Source organism: Oryctolagus cuniculus, chromosome 3 (assembly GCF_964237555.1).
Source record: "Oryctolagus cuniculus chromosome 3, mOryCun1.1, whole genome shotgun sequence".
Taxonomy (NCBI): Eukaryota; Metazoa; Chordata; class Mammalia; order Lagomorpha; family Leporidae; genus Oryctolagus; species Oryctolagus cuniculus.
This window is the reverse complement of record NC_091434.1, coordinates 75,685,978-75,704,376: the sequence shown is the minus strand read 5'-3', so window position 1 is coordinate 75,704,376 and position 18,399 is coordinate 75,685,978. Positions and strand designations below refer to the sequence as shown.

The window sequence follows — 18,399 nt, the reverse complement described above, 5'->3', positions numbered from 1 at the left end:
GGAGGAGGAGGGTTAGAGCATGTATGGGAGGGAGGGTAGTGGGGAAAGTATCACTATGTTCTTAAATCTATATATATGAAACACATGAAACTTGCATAACTTAAATTTTTTTAAAAAATTACTTTTTTCTAGATTTTCGTAAGAATTGAACTTGGTTTTCCCAGAAATAGCTCTCTATAGTTTTACACTTTTTTTGATGGTTAGCACAGTACTTGTTACATTGTCTAACAGCAAAACCATTCTCTGGTAATGCAGAGCCTTAACAAAATTCATCATCATTGGTAATAGGCAATTTTATTTTATTTCTTGTTTTCTCCTATAGTTAATTGTGTGGTCATGATTCAGTTTCAATGAGCCTATTCTGCTGACCTAACGAGGGATGGCAGTACAGTTTATCCATCCAGGGTTCTCAGGTCTTGGTTCTGAAAGCAACATGCCAGGTCTTCTGTAGCAACTAGACCATTCGCCACAGCAGCTTCAAATTGAGCAAGAATTTCACAATTTCACACTTGAGTGCCTTCAAATTTCTCAGGTGGACAGCTGCCAGGCTCCATAAATACCACCCTGTTAGCATGGTTCCAAAACTCAGATTTTTCAAAGGCACCACTCACCCTAATGGGCCAATCCTTAATGAAATTAGTTGTAAGACATTTGAGCAACAGCCAGAGGCTCCTATAATCAAGTAAGCAGAACTTGCCCTGTGAATGAATTTTATTCAGTCATAATAAAATCAGTCTAATCTAAATACAAAGTGTCTTCAACAAGTTAAAAAATTCATATTACAAAAAACTATAAATAGGATTTCAAATGATCTTTGCATCCTTATCTTTTAATTATATTTTCTATGAACCTTTGGAAGTATCCATCTAGATTTCAGTGATGATGACATGACTGAGCCATGGAGGAACATCGAGTTTTTAAAAGTCATTTATAACACATGTTGGAGAAGTTTGCTTTTAGAGCAACGACAAGCTCTAAGGGCAGTATTTGCTCATGGTTGTTCACATCTTGAGGATCAAGTTGAGAAACAGAAATTAAACAAGTGGGCACTAGAATATATTTAGTTATATCTATATTGGAGATATGTCTTTACATATCAAATATGAATAGCGAGCTCATCATAAGATATAACATCCCACTTACCTTCACTATTTCCAAAATATTTTTCTTTCTGTCTCACAAGACATAGCTCAAAGGCAATGAGAAATCTTACTCTGTCTACCATAACTTCTGATACAAAATTAGGTATACAATAACTATGAGTTGAGTTGAAATGAAAGGTGGCATAGGAATCAATTAGAAAATGAGTTTTTTTAAATGCAACTTCAAAGTTACAGAAAATAAGATGGGGCCAGTAAAGTACAACTGAGGCTCTGCAAAGTTTAAAATATGAAGGCAATCAAATTTTAACTTCTGGAATAAAAACACGAGATATAAAAACATATATACATAGTCATTTTATATATATTTATATATTTTATATATTTAATTATATATACATATAATGACAACAGAGCTAAATTTTCTAAGCATCAATTTAAAAATTACTATCAGATGCTCAAAGAATATTAGAAATTAGTATAAAAAGTTCTAAATATCTAACATAGAATCTCCCCTATTCTCCAATCTTTATGCCATTACTCTCAAGCATTTGAATTTTACATAAGAACCATCAAGTAGCCCTATAATTGCTTAAAATTGAATATATAAAATTCATTGTGGCCCCACATTTTACCAATTATAGATTTTACACAAAAGAGGAAAAAAGTTAATCAGATGATTACAATAGTGTTCAAGATTTTTTATTGTGTTTTCCAAATAGATAAAAATAAGGTTTTTAGATGAAAAAACATTACCAAGACAATCTATAATTGAATCAGTAACAAATAAAATTTAGCTTTATATGAGTCAAGTATTCTGCATTTGAAATTCAATATCACAAACATTCAAGATTAGTGAATTTTGGTAAGAAAAAAGACTAGCAGAAAGGAAAAGGATACCTTTTCAACAGAAGGTAATTTATAAATTTTTTTTTTAATCTTTTAGTTGCTTTGGGAAGACATCCAGTATAGTTACTTAAGAAAACTCTTTAAGGAAGACTTAAGTGTATCAAGTAGTGTGAGCTTCAGACTAAAAAATATTTTAAAATTTGCCAAGAAATTTAAGTGTTAAAATATTCTTATTATTCAATTTCTTATTTAAGGAAACATTTGACAGACAAGTAAATAAATGGCAAAAAATGTTTACTTGCATTTTAAAATAATAAATTCTATAGCTATAAAAATTTCCTGGTTTATACACAAAGGTCAATGTTTGACCTTCATTGATCCATTTCAATATAGTTAAAAAAATACAGTATCAAATATTTCTCCTTGCCCCCCAAAAAACTAGAGGAAATATTTTAAATTGTGAGCATGTGACTATAACTATGCATATCCTCAAGTGCAAAAAACACCCAAATATCACTTTACTTGAAAAATTATTTTCTTCATACTGTAAACATCTCTTCCCCTAGCTCTGGACACTTCAAAATAATCTTTGGTATTACTAGTTATTGTGCTTTGAAACAGAAAGTTACAGGATTTCTGCAGCAGTGCTACATAGACATTTTAGATATAAATAAGAAAAATGCACTTGGAATAAGTTACGATTAGCTGCTTTTGCATAATTTTCAAAACTACAGTGTATGCCTCATCACAGTTTTATGAGAAAGAACATCTCCATTCCAACTCCTTAATTTTAAGGAACACTTATTCGTTTTGGTTAAAAATCCACTTTTGGAGTAGATCTGATGGATTGCATGACACTAAGCTTGGATGTTCTCCATTTGCTGAAAGGCACATTTTAAAATGCGGATTATACAGAAGTTGATCCTAGAATGAAAGGAAACACACATTAGTTTCAAGACTCATAGTTAATTGATAATCATGAAAATGACTTTATGGTGTTATCAAAACTTGTCTCTGGGCCGGTGCAGCGGCTCACTTGGTTAATCCTCTGCCTGCGGCGCCGGTACCCGGGGTTCTAATCCCAGTTGGGGCACCAGATTCTGTCCCGGTTGCCCCTCTTCCAGTCCAGCTCTCTGCTGTAGCCCGGGAAGGCAGTAGAGGATGGCCCAAGTGCTTGAGTCCTGCACCCGCATGGGAGACCAGGAGGAAGCACCTGGCTCCTGGCTTTGGATCGGTGCTGCCGCCGGCCGTAGCGGCCATTTGGGAGGTGAACCAACGGAAGGAAGACCTTTCTCTCTGTCTCTCTCTCTCACTGTCTAACTCTGCCTGTCAAAGAACAAACAAACAAACAAAAACTTGTCTCTGATGCAAACACCGCCATTGATGTCACTACTCTTTAACATAAAAAACCATATAACTAAACAGAAGTGTCATTAAATAAGGCTTGAATCCAGTTTTCCAACAAGAAGTACCCCATTGATATATCAGTGGTAAGCTCTTAAAAATCTCAATTGGTGAATGACAGATAGTCTTATGGCATTCTAGTGTAGCGTAAAACAATTTTAGGTAAGAATTGTCATGTATTCCCTTAACTCTAGACTCATGAAAAAGTTTGAAACAGGAGAGGAAAAAATTAGTTGCTTTAAGTGATAAACAACTAATGATTTTTTTTTCTCTGCCAGAAAAAAATTGTGACTATTATAAAAAGCATAGTAAGAACTCAAAAAAGTAAAAAATGTACACAATTATTTATAATTCATAGAAGTGTTGATCTGTATAAACAATATTTCAAACCAAGCAACCTAAACACTAACTTTGCTTCTAAGGTTTTTTTTTTTTTTTTTTTTTTTTTTTTTTTTTTTTTTTTGACAGGCAGAGTGGACAGTGAGAGAGAGAGACAGAGAGAAAGGTCTTCCATTGCCATTGGTTCACCCTCCAATGGCCGCCGCAGCCGGCGCGCTGTGGCCGGTGCACTGCGCTGATCCGATGGCAGGAGCCAGGTACTTCTCCTGGTCTCCCAGGCCGGTGCAGGGCCCAAGCACTTGGGCCATCCTCCACTGCACTCCCTGGCCACAGCAGAGAGCTGGCCTGCAAAAGGGGCAACCGGGACAGAATCCGGCACCTCGACCGGGACTAGAACCCGGTGTGCCGGTGCCGCAAGGCGGAGGATTAGCCTAGTGAGCCACGATGCTGGCCTCTAAGGGTATTTAATTCATAGATATATTCCCTTGTCATATGGGCAGACAAAGAATAATTAAGTTAATAAAGGTTTAGAATTCTGATAAATAACATTAATGGACTATGTGTCATGGGTCTTCTCAGATAAGCAATGATAGCTCATCACAATAATTAAGTGAAAGGGTGAATTAATGGCAAGAAGTACCTTCTGGATCTCCCAGATCTGTTCTCCAGTGACAACTGTGTTGTGACCTTTGTAGGTGCAGGCCTTCAGCTGAAGGTTACCTGGAGCAGCATGAAGACATAATTCCTTCTGGATGTTGTGCCGGATTTCATTTTGAGCAGAGTATTCAAAGTACTATGGAACAAAAAGTGCTGTTACTGACAAAAGCACCCCAGTGAGCTCCATTGCAAAACAGAAAAGCATTCAGCAACTCCCAGTATAAATAAGACAAAATAAGACAGCAAAAAGTGGTTATTCAAAATAAAAGTGGAGATTTTACGATTGAACATGTTATGGTCGACCTTCAGCCAGTCACCTTCAGGTGGTTACTTAACAAGCTATTATTGTCTTCCTCACCATACCAGATAGCAGAAGCTATCATGTAAATGGAGGCTAGCATTAGCACAATGCAAAAAAGGGCCTAGAAGTTGGCAAGGACATTTTAACTGCTTTTTTTCTCCCACAAATGTTCCCTCTCATGGTGGGTGTTTAGCCTAGCAGTAATGATGCAGGTTAAAACACTGTTGTCCCACATCAGAGTACCTGGGTTCAACACCTGGCTTCACTCCTGACTCCAGCTTCCTGGTACCACAGACCCTGGGAGGTACTGGTGATGGCCCAAGTAGTTGGGTCCCTACCAGCAACATGGTAGACCTGGATTGAGTTCCCAGTTCCCGGCTTTGGCCCCGCCCAGCCCCAGCTCTGGGGAGTGTCTGGTGAGTTAACCAAAAGATGAGAGTGTGCTTTCTCCTTCTTTCTAAAATAAATTTTAAAATAAAAAATAAAAGTTTGGCTATAAGAAAAATTGTCTCCTTTCTCTTACTCATCTCAATTAGAGGCAGTTTCATTATTCTATGAATTATAAAGTATTTTTTCCATGTCCCAGTTTCCTCACCTACATACAGTTATGAAGATAAATGGGTTAAGATGCATAAAATACTTAGAACAACAAGTTCACAGTAAACACTCAGTACATTTTAGCTATTGATACTATTAGGGATGCTTTCTTCTTGCATATCCAATTAACTAATTAGTAAGTAGTCCTACAGGATTTCTCTCTCAGATGTTCCCATCCTGTGCTTTCTTACTTCCATATCCTTTTTTTTTTTTTATCTTTTATTTAATGAATATAAATTTCCAAAGTACGACTCATGGGTTACAATGGCTTTCCCCCCCATACCGTCCCTCCCACCCACCACCCTCCCCTTTCCCACTCCCTCTCCCCTTCCATTCACATCAAGATTCATTTTCGATTATCTTAATATACAGAAGATCAGCTTAGTATACCTTATTACTTCCATATCCTTACTTCTGTTACTCAAACACCCCTGATAACCTCTGACTTATGTTCTTACAATCCGGCAATTCAATCTGTTGCAAGTTAGTTTTTTAAACCCTTGGTTTGAGTGCCTACTGCCTCGCTTAAGTGAATCACTACTATTGCTACAATGAAGTCCATATTTCTTAATTGGTACATGAAACTTCCCAGTTTCAATCTTACATCAACCAGTGTCCCAGTCATAGACTATGTTCTTTTCACAAAACACGACCCATGCAGAAAGTCTACAACACAAAGACTGCTTTACAGTCTGTGCTCTGCCTGGAATACCCTTCTGACCCTTTTTTTAGCTGTATAACTCCTTAGTATCCTTTAAGAGCCAACTTAAATGTTAGCTTCATTCTTCAGCTTTCCTTGAATTTGCCCTACTTCACAATGTTACACCTTGCTCAAGGCTTTCCTTGCACATCAGCGATAACTTTTACAGCATTCTGTTAAAATTGTGTGTGCAGCTACCTGCTTTCCCAAAAGTCAAGCATCCTATCTAGCAATAACATATATTATACATAAAATATTTCATAATGTTCACAGTTTGAAGACAAAATAAGTTAGCACATTGATTTCAGTCATGAAGTAATTAGTATTAGCACTAGTATTTATTGAATCTCTGTTATGTACTAGGGTGGTACTGTATTAAACCTCTCGTTGTCTCAGAGTAGGCACTCAACAAATAACTGAATTAACAGAGTCACATAGCTTGAGTTCCTCCCAGTCTTAGCCTTGTGCCTAAATTATCTCCTCTCACAAAAAATCTGTCAATCATTTTGGTAACTGGTAGCTGAAGAGATGGAAATATTGAAGAAACAGGTTTAGATAATGAAAACAATATTATAATTAAACCTATCCAAGAAAGGTAACCTTAAGGTTTCAAAGACAGGGGCTGGAGCTGTGGTACAGTGGGTTAAACCCCAGCCTGTAGCACCAGCATCCGATACGGGCACTAGTTTGAGTCCCAGATGTTCCATTTCTGACCCAGCTCTCTGCTATAGCCTGGGAAAGCAGATGAAGGTGGCTGAAGTGCTTGGGCCCTTGAACCCACGTGGGAGACCCAGAAGACACCCCTGGCTCCTGGCTTCAGATTGGCTCAGCTCCAGCCATTGTGGCCATTTGGGGAGTGAACCAGCACATAGAAGACCCCTCTTTCTCTCTGTTTCCACCTCTCTCTGTAACTCTTTCAAATAAATAAAATATAAGGCAGACTGGGGAAGGCGCTGTGGCGCAGGTTAATCCTCCACCTGAGGCATCGGCATCCCATATGGGCGCCGGTTCTAGTCCTGGCTACTCCTCTTCCAGTCCAGCTCTCTGCTGTTGGCCAGGAGGGCAGTGGAGGATGGCCCAAGTGCTTGGGCCCCTGCACCCACAGGAAGAAGCACCTGGCTCCTGGCTTCGGATCGGCGCAGCTCTGGTTGTTGCAGCCATTTGGGGAGTGAACTAATGGAAGGAAGACCTTTCTGTCTCTCCCTCTCAAATAAAATAAATATTTAAAAATATATATGTATATATAAGGCAGACAATATTGTTTTCCTGCTCAAAATGCTGCTGTCCAGCTCAATGGCTCCTAACTCAGAATTAAATCCAAGTTTCTTAATGGAGACAACAAAGCCCTGAGAGACAAGGTTTCTTATTGCTATTTCTGACCTCACTTCCTGTCCCTCTTCACCCAGACCACTTGGCTCAGGCCACACTGGCTTTCTGTTTTCTCTAATCCCTGACTCCAGGCCTCTGCCCTTGCCCATCCTACCTCCTGGGACCTGGTTCCTCTCCCAATGCATGCAGGCTCCACTCTAAGGCCATCTTCCCAGAAAGGTCTTCCTTAACCTCTAAAATTAACCACCCCACCACACCCTTCCATCTCCACACATTTCATGTCTATTTTTTCCCTTCCTGTGGAACAGAAGCTTCACAGGGCCAGAGGCTTTGTGCTTTATTCTGTTTTAGCAGTGTATGTTTCAGTACAGATTCTACACAAATAGATACTAAATATTTTCTCTTCATTTCCAAATTTCTAAAAGACAGCTATATCAGCATATAATTAAAAAAAAAAACCTTGACATAGAACAATCAAAAAATTTAATGGTAATGATAGTAGAAAAACAGAATAAAGAACATATATAATATATTGTCAAAATTCATAACAAAATAAATATGTCAGAGGAAGTCTAGAGAAATTTATAAGTATTTACATTTAAAGATAAAATTTTTACAAATGAGGAAATATTTTCCTTTGCTCAAAACCTTAATTTTTACCAGCATAGTCCAGTGTTATTTCCAAAAGAAAGTAGTTGTTTATATAACTTTTTTCCTAATAGATAGGGGTGGAAGGACATTCAAACATGTATACTCAGAGGCTGACGCTGTGGCATAGTGGGCTAGGCCCCCACCTATGGTACCAGCATTCCATATGGCACCGGTTCAAGTTCCGGCTGCTCCTCTTCCAATCCAGCTCTCTGCTATGGCCTTGGAAAGCAATGGAAGATGACCCAACTCCTTGGGCCCCTGCACTCACATGGGAGACCTGGCTCCTCGCTTCAGATTGGCCCCGCTCTGGCTGTTGCAACCATCTGGGGGTAAACCAGCAGATGGAAGACCTTTTTCTCTGTCTTTCCCTCTGTCTGTAACTCTACCTCTCAAATAAACAAAAAGTCTTTAAAAAAAAGTATACTCATATTTATATAATTTATACACATACATATACACACAGATAGGTATACATAGTATAAGTAAATATGTATGCATGTGTGTGCCTATGTGAGGGAATATTTATATCTCCATTCTAATTCAGAATTACATTTTGACCACACTCTTTCAGATCCAGTTTACCACTCTGGTTTCTGGGCATCTACACCTCCAACCCTTATTAGAGTGATTGCTTTAAGTGAGTAAGATTAAAATTAAATTAAGGTGAGCTTAATGAGTAGGAAAAAATATGGAAGAGTACTTAGCCTCTCTCCTTAAAACTAACATCACCAAAGTTCTATCATGTTCAAATTGGACATCATAGGATGAGTTTTTAGCCTAGTAGTTAAAATGTTAAGATGCGCATGTGCCACACTGGAGTATCTGGGTTTGATACCTGACTCTGGCTCCTTACTCCAGCTTCCTCCTAATGCAGATTCTAAGAGGCAGTGGTGATAGCTACCATCCATACAGGAGCCCAATAGTGAATTCCTGACTCCTGGCTTTGGCCCCAACCCAGGCTCAGTCCTGGCCACTGCAGGCATTTTGGGGAGTTAACCAGTGGGTGGGAATTGTCTGTCTCTCTGTTCCTTTGCCTCTCAACTAAATACGTTTTTAAACACAAATCAAAATAGTATGACAATCCTCTACACATAACGTTGGACTCTACTACCCCAATGCACCTGTAGTTCCCAGAAAAGATACATAGCAGGCTCCTCTCCTTACAACGTCTTTCTTCACACTCTTCTCACTCTGTTCTCACATCACCAGCGACTTCTCTAGCTCCTTTCAAAAGCATTTTGCAATGTCACCTTTCCCAGAAAATCATATGGCCCTCCAGTCTAGTTTCGATGCCTTTTTCTTTACCCCCACAGTATTCTGAATACTTTATCCCAGACCTTCTCATGCTGACTATAATTGCTGGTTTTGAAAGTTTTGTAGAAAGACCAAGAGTCTAAATTTTGGTATGTTTGAACATACCAAAGTCCCTAACATGTAGGGTCACTCAGTGAATTTGCTAAATGAACAAATAAAAGAATATGGTCGAATCCATCCTGTAGTTAACTTGCAAAAGGAAAGGAATTTAAAAATCATAAAGTTATTTATCTTTGACTCATAGTAGGCTAAATAGTACCATTTGACATTGGAGTCTGAATTGGTAAAACAGGGTGGTAACACGCTGTGGTATCATACATCAAGGAGAATCAGGAGCACACCTTTGTGTGCGTGGGGGGTTAGGGGGTACTGAAATACTTTTGTGGCCCACAAAAAATACTTAAGTACTGCTGTTTGAGTATTAATATATGATGCAACTTGTTATTAAATCCAATTAAATATGGCCTTTATGTACAATCTTGCAAAAATAATGCAAACATCAGCATAGAACATCACAATTTTTAAACTCTGAATGGCATGATCCCATTGTTTTCTTTTTCCTTTCCACTGAAATTGTTTTCAGCCCCAGAGTGTAAACCAAAATACTCTACAACTTCAATATAAGTTGCCAAACTTAGTCTAAAAACATTTCACCCACTACTTTCCCTGAGTAAAAAACTGAGTGAGGACTTCTGAAAAACACACATCTTTCTTGAGATTTTAATTGCCTTAAGAGGGGAGACTTAGGTACGGCGCTCACCTGGTTTCCCCCAAGTCCATGACACGTGTACAGAATCAATGGTTTGCCTCCTTGATTATTTTCTCCAACATCCAGGCATAGAGGTTGACCAACAGTTTTAATCTAAAGGAAAATTTCAAAGTTATAAAAATGTTTTGAAAATCTACAAAGTTTATATATTTTCTCATCTAGTTTCTGGAAGTCATGTTACTAATAATAATAGTGTAAAACCTCAAAACCAATACACCAGAAAGTATTTCAGCAATTTTCGCTGAACCACATAAATGCTGATGGCAAGAAACACATCAAATAAAAAAGGAATAGGAAAATACTTACATATCCAGATATAACAGGATTAAGTTCTGGCACATACACTTCTGGATAAACAGTGTTCAGATACCATGTAAAATTTTTACATTGAAGGCGGTTTTTTATTTCAAATCTTTTTGAAAGATCACCAAATGATTTCTGAGGAAAAAAGTGAGAAGTGAAGGGAATACTTACTCAAAACAGTACTGATAATGTACTTCAAATGCTACTATTAGAGCTGGCGTTTGGCCTAGCAGTTAAGATGTAAAGATGCCTGCAGTCCACATCAAAGTGTTAATGTAGACCCTGGGAAGCAGCAGTAATGGCTCAAATAATTAAATTTCTGACATCCAAATGGAAGACTTGGATTAATTTACCAGCTCCAACTTTGGCCTTGGCCCAGCCACAACCATTACAGGCATTTGGTAAATAAATGGTAAATAAATCAGTGGATGAAAGCAGTGCTCTCTCTCTGCCCTTCAAATAAAAAAGCAAACAGGATATGTTACTATTTGTGTTTATATGTACATATTTAAAAATTGATGGGGCTGGTGCTGTGGCACAGCAGGTTAAAGCCCTGGCCTGAAGTACCAGCATCCCATAGGGGCGTTGGTTCTAGTCCTGGCTGCTTCTTTTCCAATCCAGCTCTCTGCTATGGCCTGGGATAGCAGCAGCAGACGGCCCAAGTCCTTGGGTCCCTGCACCCGCATGGGAGACCTGGAAGAAGCTCCTGGCTCCTGGCTTTGGAGCAGCGCAGATCCAGCTGTAGTGGCCATCTGGGGAGTGAACCAGCGGATGGAAGACTTCTCTGTCTCTACCTCTCTCTAACTCTTTCAAATAAATAAAATAAATCTTTAAAAAAAAAAAAACAAAACAAAACATTGAGGCCAAAATGCAAGATACAATTTTTTTAAAAAAATTATTTATTAAAAGGCAGAGTTACAGAGAGACAGGGAGATCTTCCACCCACTGCTTTATTCCCCAAATGGCCACAACAGCTGGGGCTGGGGCAGGCAGAAGCCAAAAGTCAGAAACTTCTTCTGGGTCTCCCATGCGGGTGCAAGGACCCAAGCACTTGGGCTATGGCTATCTTTTGCTTTTTTCCCAGGTGCATTAGCAGGGAGCTGGATCAGATCAGAAGTGGAGCAGCAGGGACTCAAACTGGCACTGATATGGGTTGCTGGCACTGCTGCAGGTGGTAGCTTTATTGGCTATACCACAGTGCCAGCCCCTATAAGATGTAATTTAATATTATTAACATTCATTCTGATAAAAAGTCTGTTGCTTTCAGAATCAAGTACTAACAATGTGCTATTTTATTTTTCATTTGTGCCAGTAACCTCCCTTACAGGACAAAGATCTCCAGTGAAATTCTGTAGGTGGCCATCCAAAACTGATTCATTTATACTAAAAGTGTCCTATAAAGTGAGGTGTGAGGACAGGTATAGACAAATATGTGATTTATCTCTTTCTTCTGTCAAGATGTTCTCAACACATTTGAGAACAACATCTTTCTAGTTTAACAGTGTTGCTTACTATTAATAACATCCCCAACTAGGCAACTTGTAGAAAAAGCAATTTTTTAGTTAATTTTATTTTATTTTCTCTTATTTTAATGGACTAAAAAATGTTTTTTAAAGTATTTTGCGTACCAGTAAAGTTTCAGGAAAAATTGCATTTGATACCTAAATTTATGAACAAGTAAATGTTAAAGCTTATCAGTTCAACTAAGAAACATTTCCCTATGCCAACTTCAGTGTCTTGAACCCAGATGTTTTAGCAAAAGGCATGGCTCTCAAGGAGTTGCAGCTGACTTGGGAATTTGCCAGGAAGAGCTATCTGCCCTGTGGTAAAAACAGGGCGACAGGCACAGCAGAAGCTTCAGTTAGTACTCATCTGCCTGCTTAGCCAAGTACTCTTGAACAGTTCACAGTCTGCTCAATTTGTCTTAGTGGCTTTGGCAGGGTGAGGGGTGGGGAAGCAATCTACGAACAGTGCTTTGAGTTTGTATTCTTTACAACAATAATCAAAAAAATTTTTAAAGTATTTATTTATTAGAAAGGCAGAGAGAGAAAGGGAGATATATCTCTTGTCTGCTGGTTCACTTCCCAAATGGCCACAACAGCCAAATCTGGGCCAGGCTGAAGGCAGGAGATAGGAATTCCATCTTGTTCTCCCACATGGGTGGCTGGGGGCAAAGTATGCTTCTTCTGCCTTCCCAGGTACAATAACAGGAAGTTGGATAGGAAGTGGAGCAACCAGAACTCAAACTGACACTCTGATATGGATGCTGGTGCCTCAGCTTAACCTGCGCCACAAAACCTTACAATCTCCCCCTTACCCGGCCCTTTTTAATAGATTTAGTATTTATGAGCAATTAAATGCTTTCTTTAAAAATATTTATTTATTTTGAAAGGCAGAGTTAGAGAGAGAGAGGGACACACACACACACACACACACACTGGGTTGGGGGGAGTATCTTCCATCTGTTGGTTCACTCCACAGATGGCTGCAACCACCAGGATTGGGCCAGGATGAAGCCAGGAGCCAGGAGCCTCATCTGGGTCTCCCAAATGGGTGGCAGGAGTCCAGATACTAGGGCCATCTTCCACTGCTTTTCTCAGGCCATTAGCAGGGAGCTGGATCAGAAGTGGAACAGCCAGGACATGAACTGGCACCTCACATGGGATGTGAGTGTTGCAGGTTGCAGTTTTACTTGCTTCACCACCACACAAGCCCCAATAATCAAAATGTTGATTCTCTTCACTCCTAATAAATATATCCCCTCCCCCCAAAAAAAACCCTAACACTATCTGTTTCCTACAAAGAATTGGGTGGCATTCACTGAAGCTTGTTAACATCTAGTTAATTTACCACATCCAATATTAAGACAGATGGCACTCAGTTCTAACGTACTAGATTCTGAGGTTCTACAGAGCAAGTATTAACAAGTATACCATATGTTATGAGTAGTTTTCACTTCCTTACTTCACAGATACTCTGGGAGAGAAGCAAGACATGAATTTCCTATGTCAGGACAGGGAAGGAGAGAACAGAAACATTCTGAGGTACTCTCTATGCCCAGCCACTTAACTACCACCAATGAAGTACTATCTCCATCACATTCTCAAAAGGGCTTTGTCAAGGTAACACCTTCACTGAGTATTGGAATTTGAAGTTGAAAACAACCTTTGAGTTTGTGTTGTGGTGCAACAAGTTAAGCTGCTGCCTGCAACACCCACTGAGCTTTGGTCCCAGTCTTGTCTGCTCCATTTCTGAGCCAGCTCCCCGCTAATATGCCTGGGAAGACAATGGAAGATGGCCCAAGTGCCCAAGGTGGCCCCTGCCACCAGTGAGAAAGACCTGGGCTCTTGGCTTTGATTTGCAGCCATTTACATAGTGAAGCAATGGGTGGAAAGATCTTTCTCCCTCTCCCTGTCTCCCCCCTTTCCAACCTCTACTGCCTGTAACTTTGCCTTTCAAATACATAAACAAATCTTAAAAAAAAAAAAAAAAAATAGAGCTCTTCCTGAGCTCAGAGCTTATTGTGAAAACAAGTTACCTATCCCACCCTTAGCAGGCCAGACAGGATGAAGAACTGGAAATGAGGCCTTTTGATGGTTTTTGTCCCTGCCAGGTAACTGCAAGCCAATCTGATTGTCAAGTTTTTTTCCCTTCAAAACTGTACTTAAAGCTGACTGCCACCAGTCCCTTTGGGTTTTCCTCTCTTGGAAGCTCCCTGCCATGCCACTCTGGCTGGAGGCCCTGATGCTAACAAATAGTTTTAAATCTCAAAAAAAAAAAAAAAAAAAAAAAAAAAAAAAAAAAAGCCTTGATATCCTGGTTCAGGGTCCCGTCACATTACAACACTGTCTATCTTGAATCAGAAAGTCATTTTTAGAACCCTTATTTAGATGTTAATCACATTTCCTAAAACCAATGAAAGCAGCTCCTCTAAATATTGTTTTCTTTTCAGGAAAATACTAAACCATGAAAGGGAGTTACAAAAGCAATTATCTTCCATATTAAAATGTTTAATATCAAGTAGAGTGATTGAATTTTTTAAAAGCAATTTACTAATTTTTTCCTTGAAAATGAGAAAACTTGTATTACATAAATAATGTTTTAAGAGTTAAGACAAAAAAACTTCACTACAAAAATAACCTTTATAATGTTTTGCACATGAAGTGACTCAAATAAGCAAAAGGACATTTGAACTTGGAGCAGATTTTAACTATAATTCAGTTTTAGGTTAGACTCACTTGTTTAACAATTTTTGCTGCATCTGTGTTTCTCCTATAAAATATTTCCTTGTATTCATCCATCCAGACTTCTGCAAGGCGAACTTGGTTGCGAGCAATCACCTGAGTGCCTTTTGGAAAGGAATGAGGACTTTTGCTGCGAAAAACATGTCCAACAACAGAGCAAGGCATAATCTCCAACTGCCCACCACATTGCCATACCTGATAATTAATGATATTTGTTTAAATTCACAGTATTTTAGGAAAATCAAAGTGTTGCTTTTATGTTCACCTTTAAGATATTAACAAAAACAAAATACAGAGAAGAAATGTAATATAATTTCACAAATAGCCCGTTCCCTGCCAGCTCACTTTATGCTCCTAAATGGAATAAACACTAAAAACAACAACAGTACATTTTCAGAAAGTTAACAAAAGAGTGATTTTGGTTCTTTGGAGTGTTTATTTTTTGTAAATAGCTATGCAGATTCTCTAATGTGGACAGAAGACCAAAGGTTCCGGTGCATTTGACTTCCACCTCACATGAGCCACATGGTCATTTCATTCACACCACAGGGTTTCTCTATAAGGCAGGAGCTAGCAGTCTGGAAGAAAGGACCCAGACTCTATGTATACTTCAGGTAATCAAGAAAACAAATCCACATAGCCATTATTATCAAAATACAATCTGTACTTCTGAAGTAATTGGTCACTGTGAAAAAAATCATGCTGACTAAAGGAAAATATCAAAAATCATATATTTGTATTAATTCTAAATAAAATGGCAAATTATGACATTATTGCCTTTTCACTTAAAAGTCTTAATTGTGCACTGAATATCCAACTAAGCAAAAAATTCCATAAAGAAGTCATCTTTAATAGTACAGGCTAATGTTATGTTACAACAAAGTGATTGTATCATCTTTTTTCTTTTTCTTTTCAAAAAAATGAGAAAACTCAGCGACATGTTCAGTTCAGCAAACTGCTGTGCTAGGGGCTGGAAATACTGAAATGAATAAAACAAGATCTCTGCCTGTAAGCAGTTCAAAGTTGGCTACAGTTATCACTATTGTGATGAAGCCATAATCAAAACTTAAATCTTCTGATTCCTCATTCAGTCCTTTTTCTACTATGTTCCAGCCAAAGGGATGAAAAATGAATGACAAGTTATCATACAAACTGAACTCACACAACCAAATAAATAAGGTACATGTTGAGAATATCCAAAGCCTTCATTTTGATTTTTATATTTGCTTTCAATATATATTTGAGAAAAACTCATTTAATTCAAAGAGTTAAGTCCAATGTCCTTTAAAATTATACATGAATGTTTTTCCATTCTGACTCCCTTGATAATCAACCCATTTCCTGAAGCACTAGATTTAATTATGTTTATCTTGGCTAGAATCCAGTAACTACAAGTGTATTAATTGGTGTTACTGCCTGGAAACAGGAGGTCAACTGACTCCTCTTGTTATATGGGCAACAATAAGTAAAACTTTTAAGTTACATATTAAAAGGAAATATTCTTATCCCCAAATTTCCAGGAACTTAATTTTACAAAGCACAAAAAAGTTCACAATCATCTGCATCAGCCAATTAGAACAGAAACTATTTCATTGCTTAATATATTTAATCTCCATAAACTTACTCTGAAAGACATTTCTATATTTTCACCTCCCCAGATTTCCATTTCTTCATCATAACTTCCAATATACTCAAAATATTCTTTTGATATGGAAAAAAGGCCTCCTGCAAAAGTAGGTGTTCTGAAAGATAATCCATCATCAAACTGTTACAAAAACTAAACAAGATAAAATAGCCTATTTTAAGAATTGAATCAAATTTACAAATTAAGGAGTTATTATAATTTCCATACTTCTACATAGATTAACAAAAACTAAAAATGCTGTTTTCAAAATCAAGTCAGGGTTGGGAAAGCACTTTAGGTGTTCTCTCCCAACACAGCATGTCCTCATAAACATGCTTAAAGATTCTTAAGGAATGATTTATAAGGAAGACATAAGATTACATTTATTTTGTTAAATTTTGCTTCCTAGTCAGTAATATCACATGTACATACATAAACAAGTTGTGCATAAATAAAAGATTTTTCTGCTCTCTCTACAGAAAATATGTGCATTCTTTGTTAGCATGATTTACCTCAGTAGCAACTGCTCTAAAAGTAGAGTGAATACATGTTCAATGTACGATTTATGGCACAAGTATGAGACTTTGAGAGCAATCATCTTACTTAATCGGGTAGGTTTCATCTTTCCTTCGTTGCTTCTCATGATCAGGAAGTGACTCCCAGCCAAATGAAAGGCTCCAGTCAAAATTTCCACGGTTATGGTTACTTCCATAAGGAGAAGGCTTGTTGAACTCAAATGTGTTCATGTCTATAGACGCAATATCAGGACTCACAACGGCAGTGTAGTTCTCAGCTATTCTAGCCAGCAAAGGTTCTAACCAACCATAGAAACACTCACCTGAGGAATGAGAATTTTAAAGAACTTAATGAAACTACTGAAGGGTTTGATTTTTTCCTCTAGTTATTTTTGGTGAAGCTTTACAGAGAATTAAGAACAACAAAGTCATTTGTATTCCAAACTTTTATATAAGGGAGATTTCTTTTTCCAGATTTGAGGTATAAATGGACAAATTGAAACTCTAGATATTTACGGTGTACAGTGTGAAGTTTTGGCGAATATTTACATTGTGAAATGATCACCACAATCAAGCTAATTAATATATCCATAACCTCATATGGTTATCTTTGTGGGTATATGTGTGTGGTAAGAACATTTAACTTTTACTCAGATATACGTGATTGTTAACTAGAGTCACCATGCTGAGCAAGAGATCAACAGCAGCGGAGGCTTCCTAAAGGCTTCTAGAGCTAAGAATAGGATGAAGAAAGCAAAGCAGGGATCAGAATAGTTAAGACAATTTCTTTATAGATGATTTTTTTCTCCTAGAAAATAAGCAAAACGACGCTGATGAGCATAAAGTTCAGGTGTTTTCCCTTTAAAATGGGCTGTAAACCAAAGATAATACTTTCCAGGTACATATCACCTACCTCTCACTGTGTTCTGATTTATTTATACTTGTCTCCTCCCCGAGTATGGTACAGTAACTGAAACATTCATTTCCTTAATTGAATCTTAGGATAAAATAAGTCAAGGGATCAGAACACTTTGATTTTCGAAAGGATCAATGTTGTGCAATGGGTAAAGCTGCTGCTTGGAATGCTCGCATCCTATATCAGAATGTACGGGATGGAGTCTCATTCTCTCCTCTCCACTTCTGATTCAGCTTCTTGCTAATGTACACCGAGGGAGGCAGCAGATAATAGCTTGGGTACTTAGGTCCTTGCCATCTAGGTGGGAGACCGGAATGAAGTTCCTGGCTCCCAGCTTTGGTTTGGCCCAATCCTAGCTGTTGAAGGCATTCAGGGAGTGAACCAATGCATGGAAGTTCATTCTGTGCGTGTGTGTGTGTGTGTGTGTGTGTGTGTGTGTGTGTTGCTCTGCCTTTCAAATAAGTGAAAATGAATAAACAAACATTGACTAAAGCGACTGAGGGTGGGTATTGTGGTGTAGGTTAAGCTGTTGCTCACATCCCATATCAGAGTTCAGGCTTCAGTCCCGTTTCCTCCACTTCTGATGCAGTTTCTTGCTAATCTGTGTGGGGTGGCAACAGATAACGGCCCACATACTTGGATTCCTGCCATCATGCAGAAGACCCAGAAGGAGTTCCTGGCTCCTAGATTTGGCTTACCCCAACTCTGGCTATTGTGGGCATTTGGGGAATGATCTCTCCCTCTCTCAAATAAGTAAGTAAAAACCTCACCCCCCCCCCCAAAATAG

At 38.3% G+C, this 18,399-nt stretch overlaps 1 protein-coding gene across 2 annotated transcripts in view; it reads right to left on the bottom strand.

Moving 5' to 3' along the window:
- Positions 1-1,446: 1,446 nt before the first annotated feature.
- The window catches only part of GALNT3 (polypeptide N-acetylgalactosaminyltransferase 3), a 54,810-nt gene continuing 37,857 nt past the window's right edge, over positions 1,447-18,399 (bottom strand). For both annotated transcript variants that reach the window (XM_002712246.5, XM_008258695.4), the window contains 7 exons: positions 16,785-17,019; positions 16,182-16,299; positions 14,552-14,752; positions 10,317-10,448; positions 10,002-10,103; positions 4,333-4,485; positions 1,447-2,873 (listed from right to left, as the gene is read on the bottom strand). In XM_002712246.5, the coding sequence (XP_002712292.2) occupies positions 2,751-2,873; positions 4,333-4,485; positions 10,002-10,103; positions 10,317-10,448; positions 14,552-14,752; positions 16,182-16,299; positions 16,785-17,019 (1,064 nt within the window). In that variant the 3' untranslated portion in view covers positions 1,447-2,750. The remainder of the gene's footprint in view (positions 2,874-4,332; positions 4,486-10,001; positions 10,104-10,316; positions 10,449-14,551; positions 14,753-16,181; positions 16,300-16,784; positions 17,020-18,399) is intronic.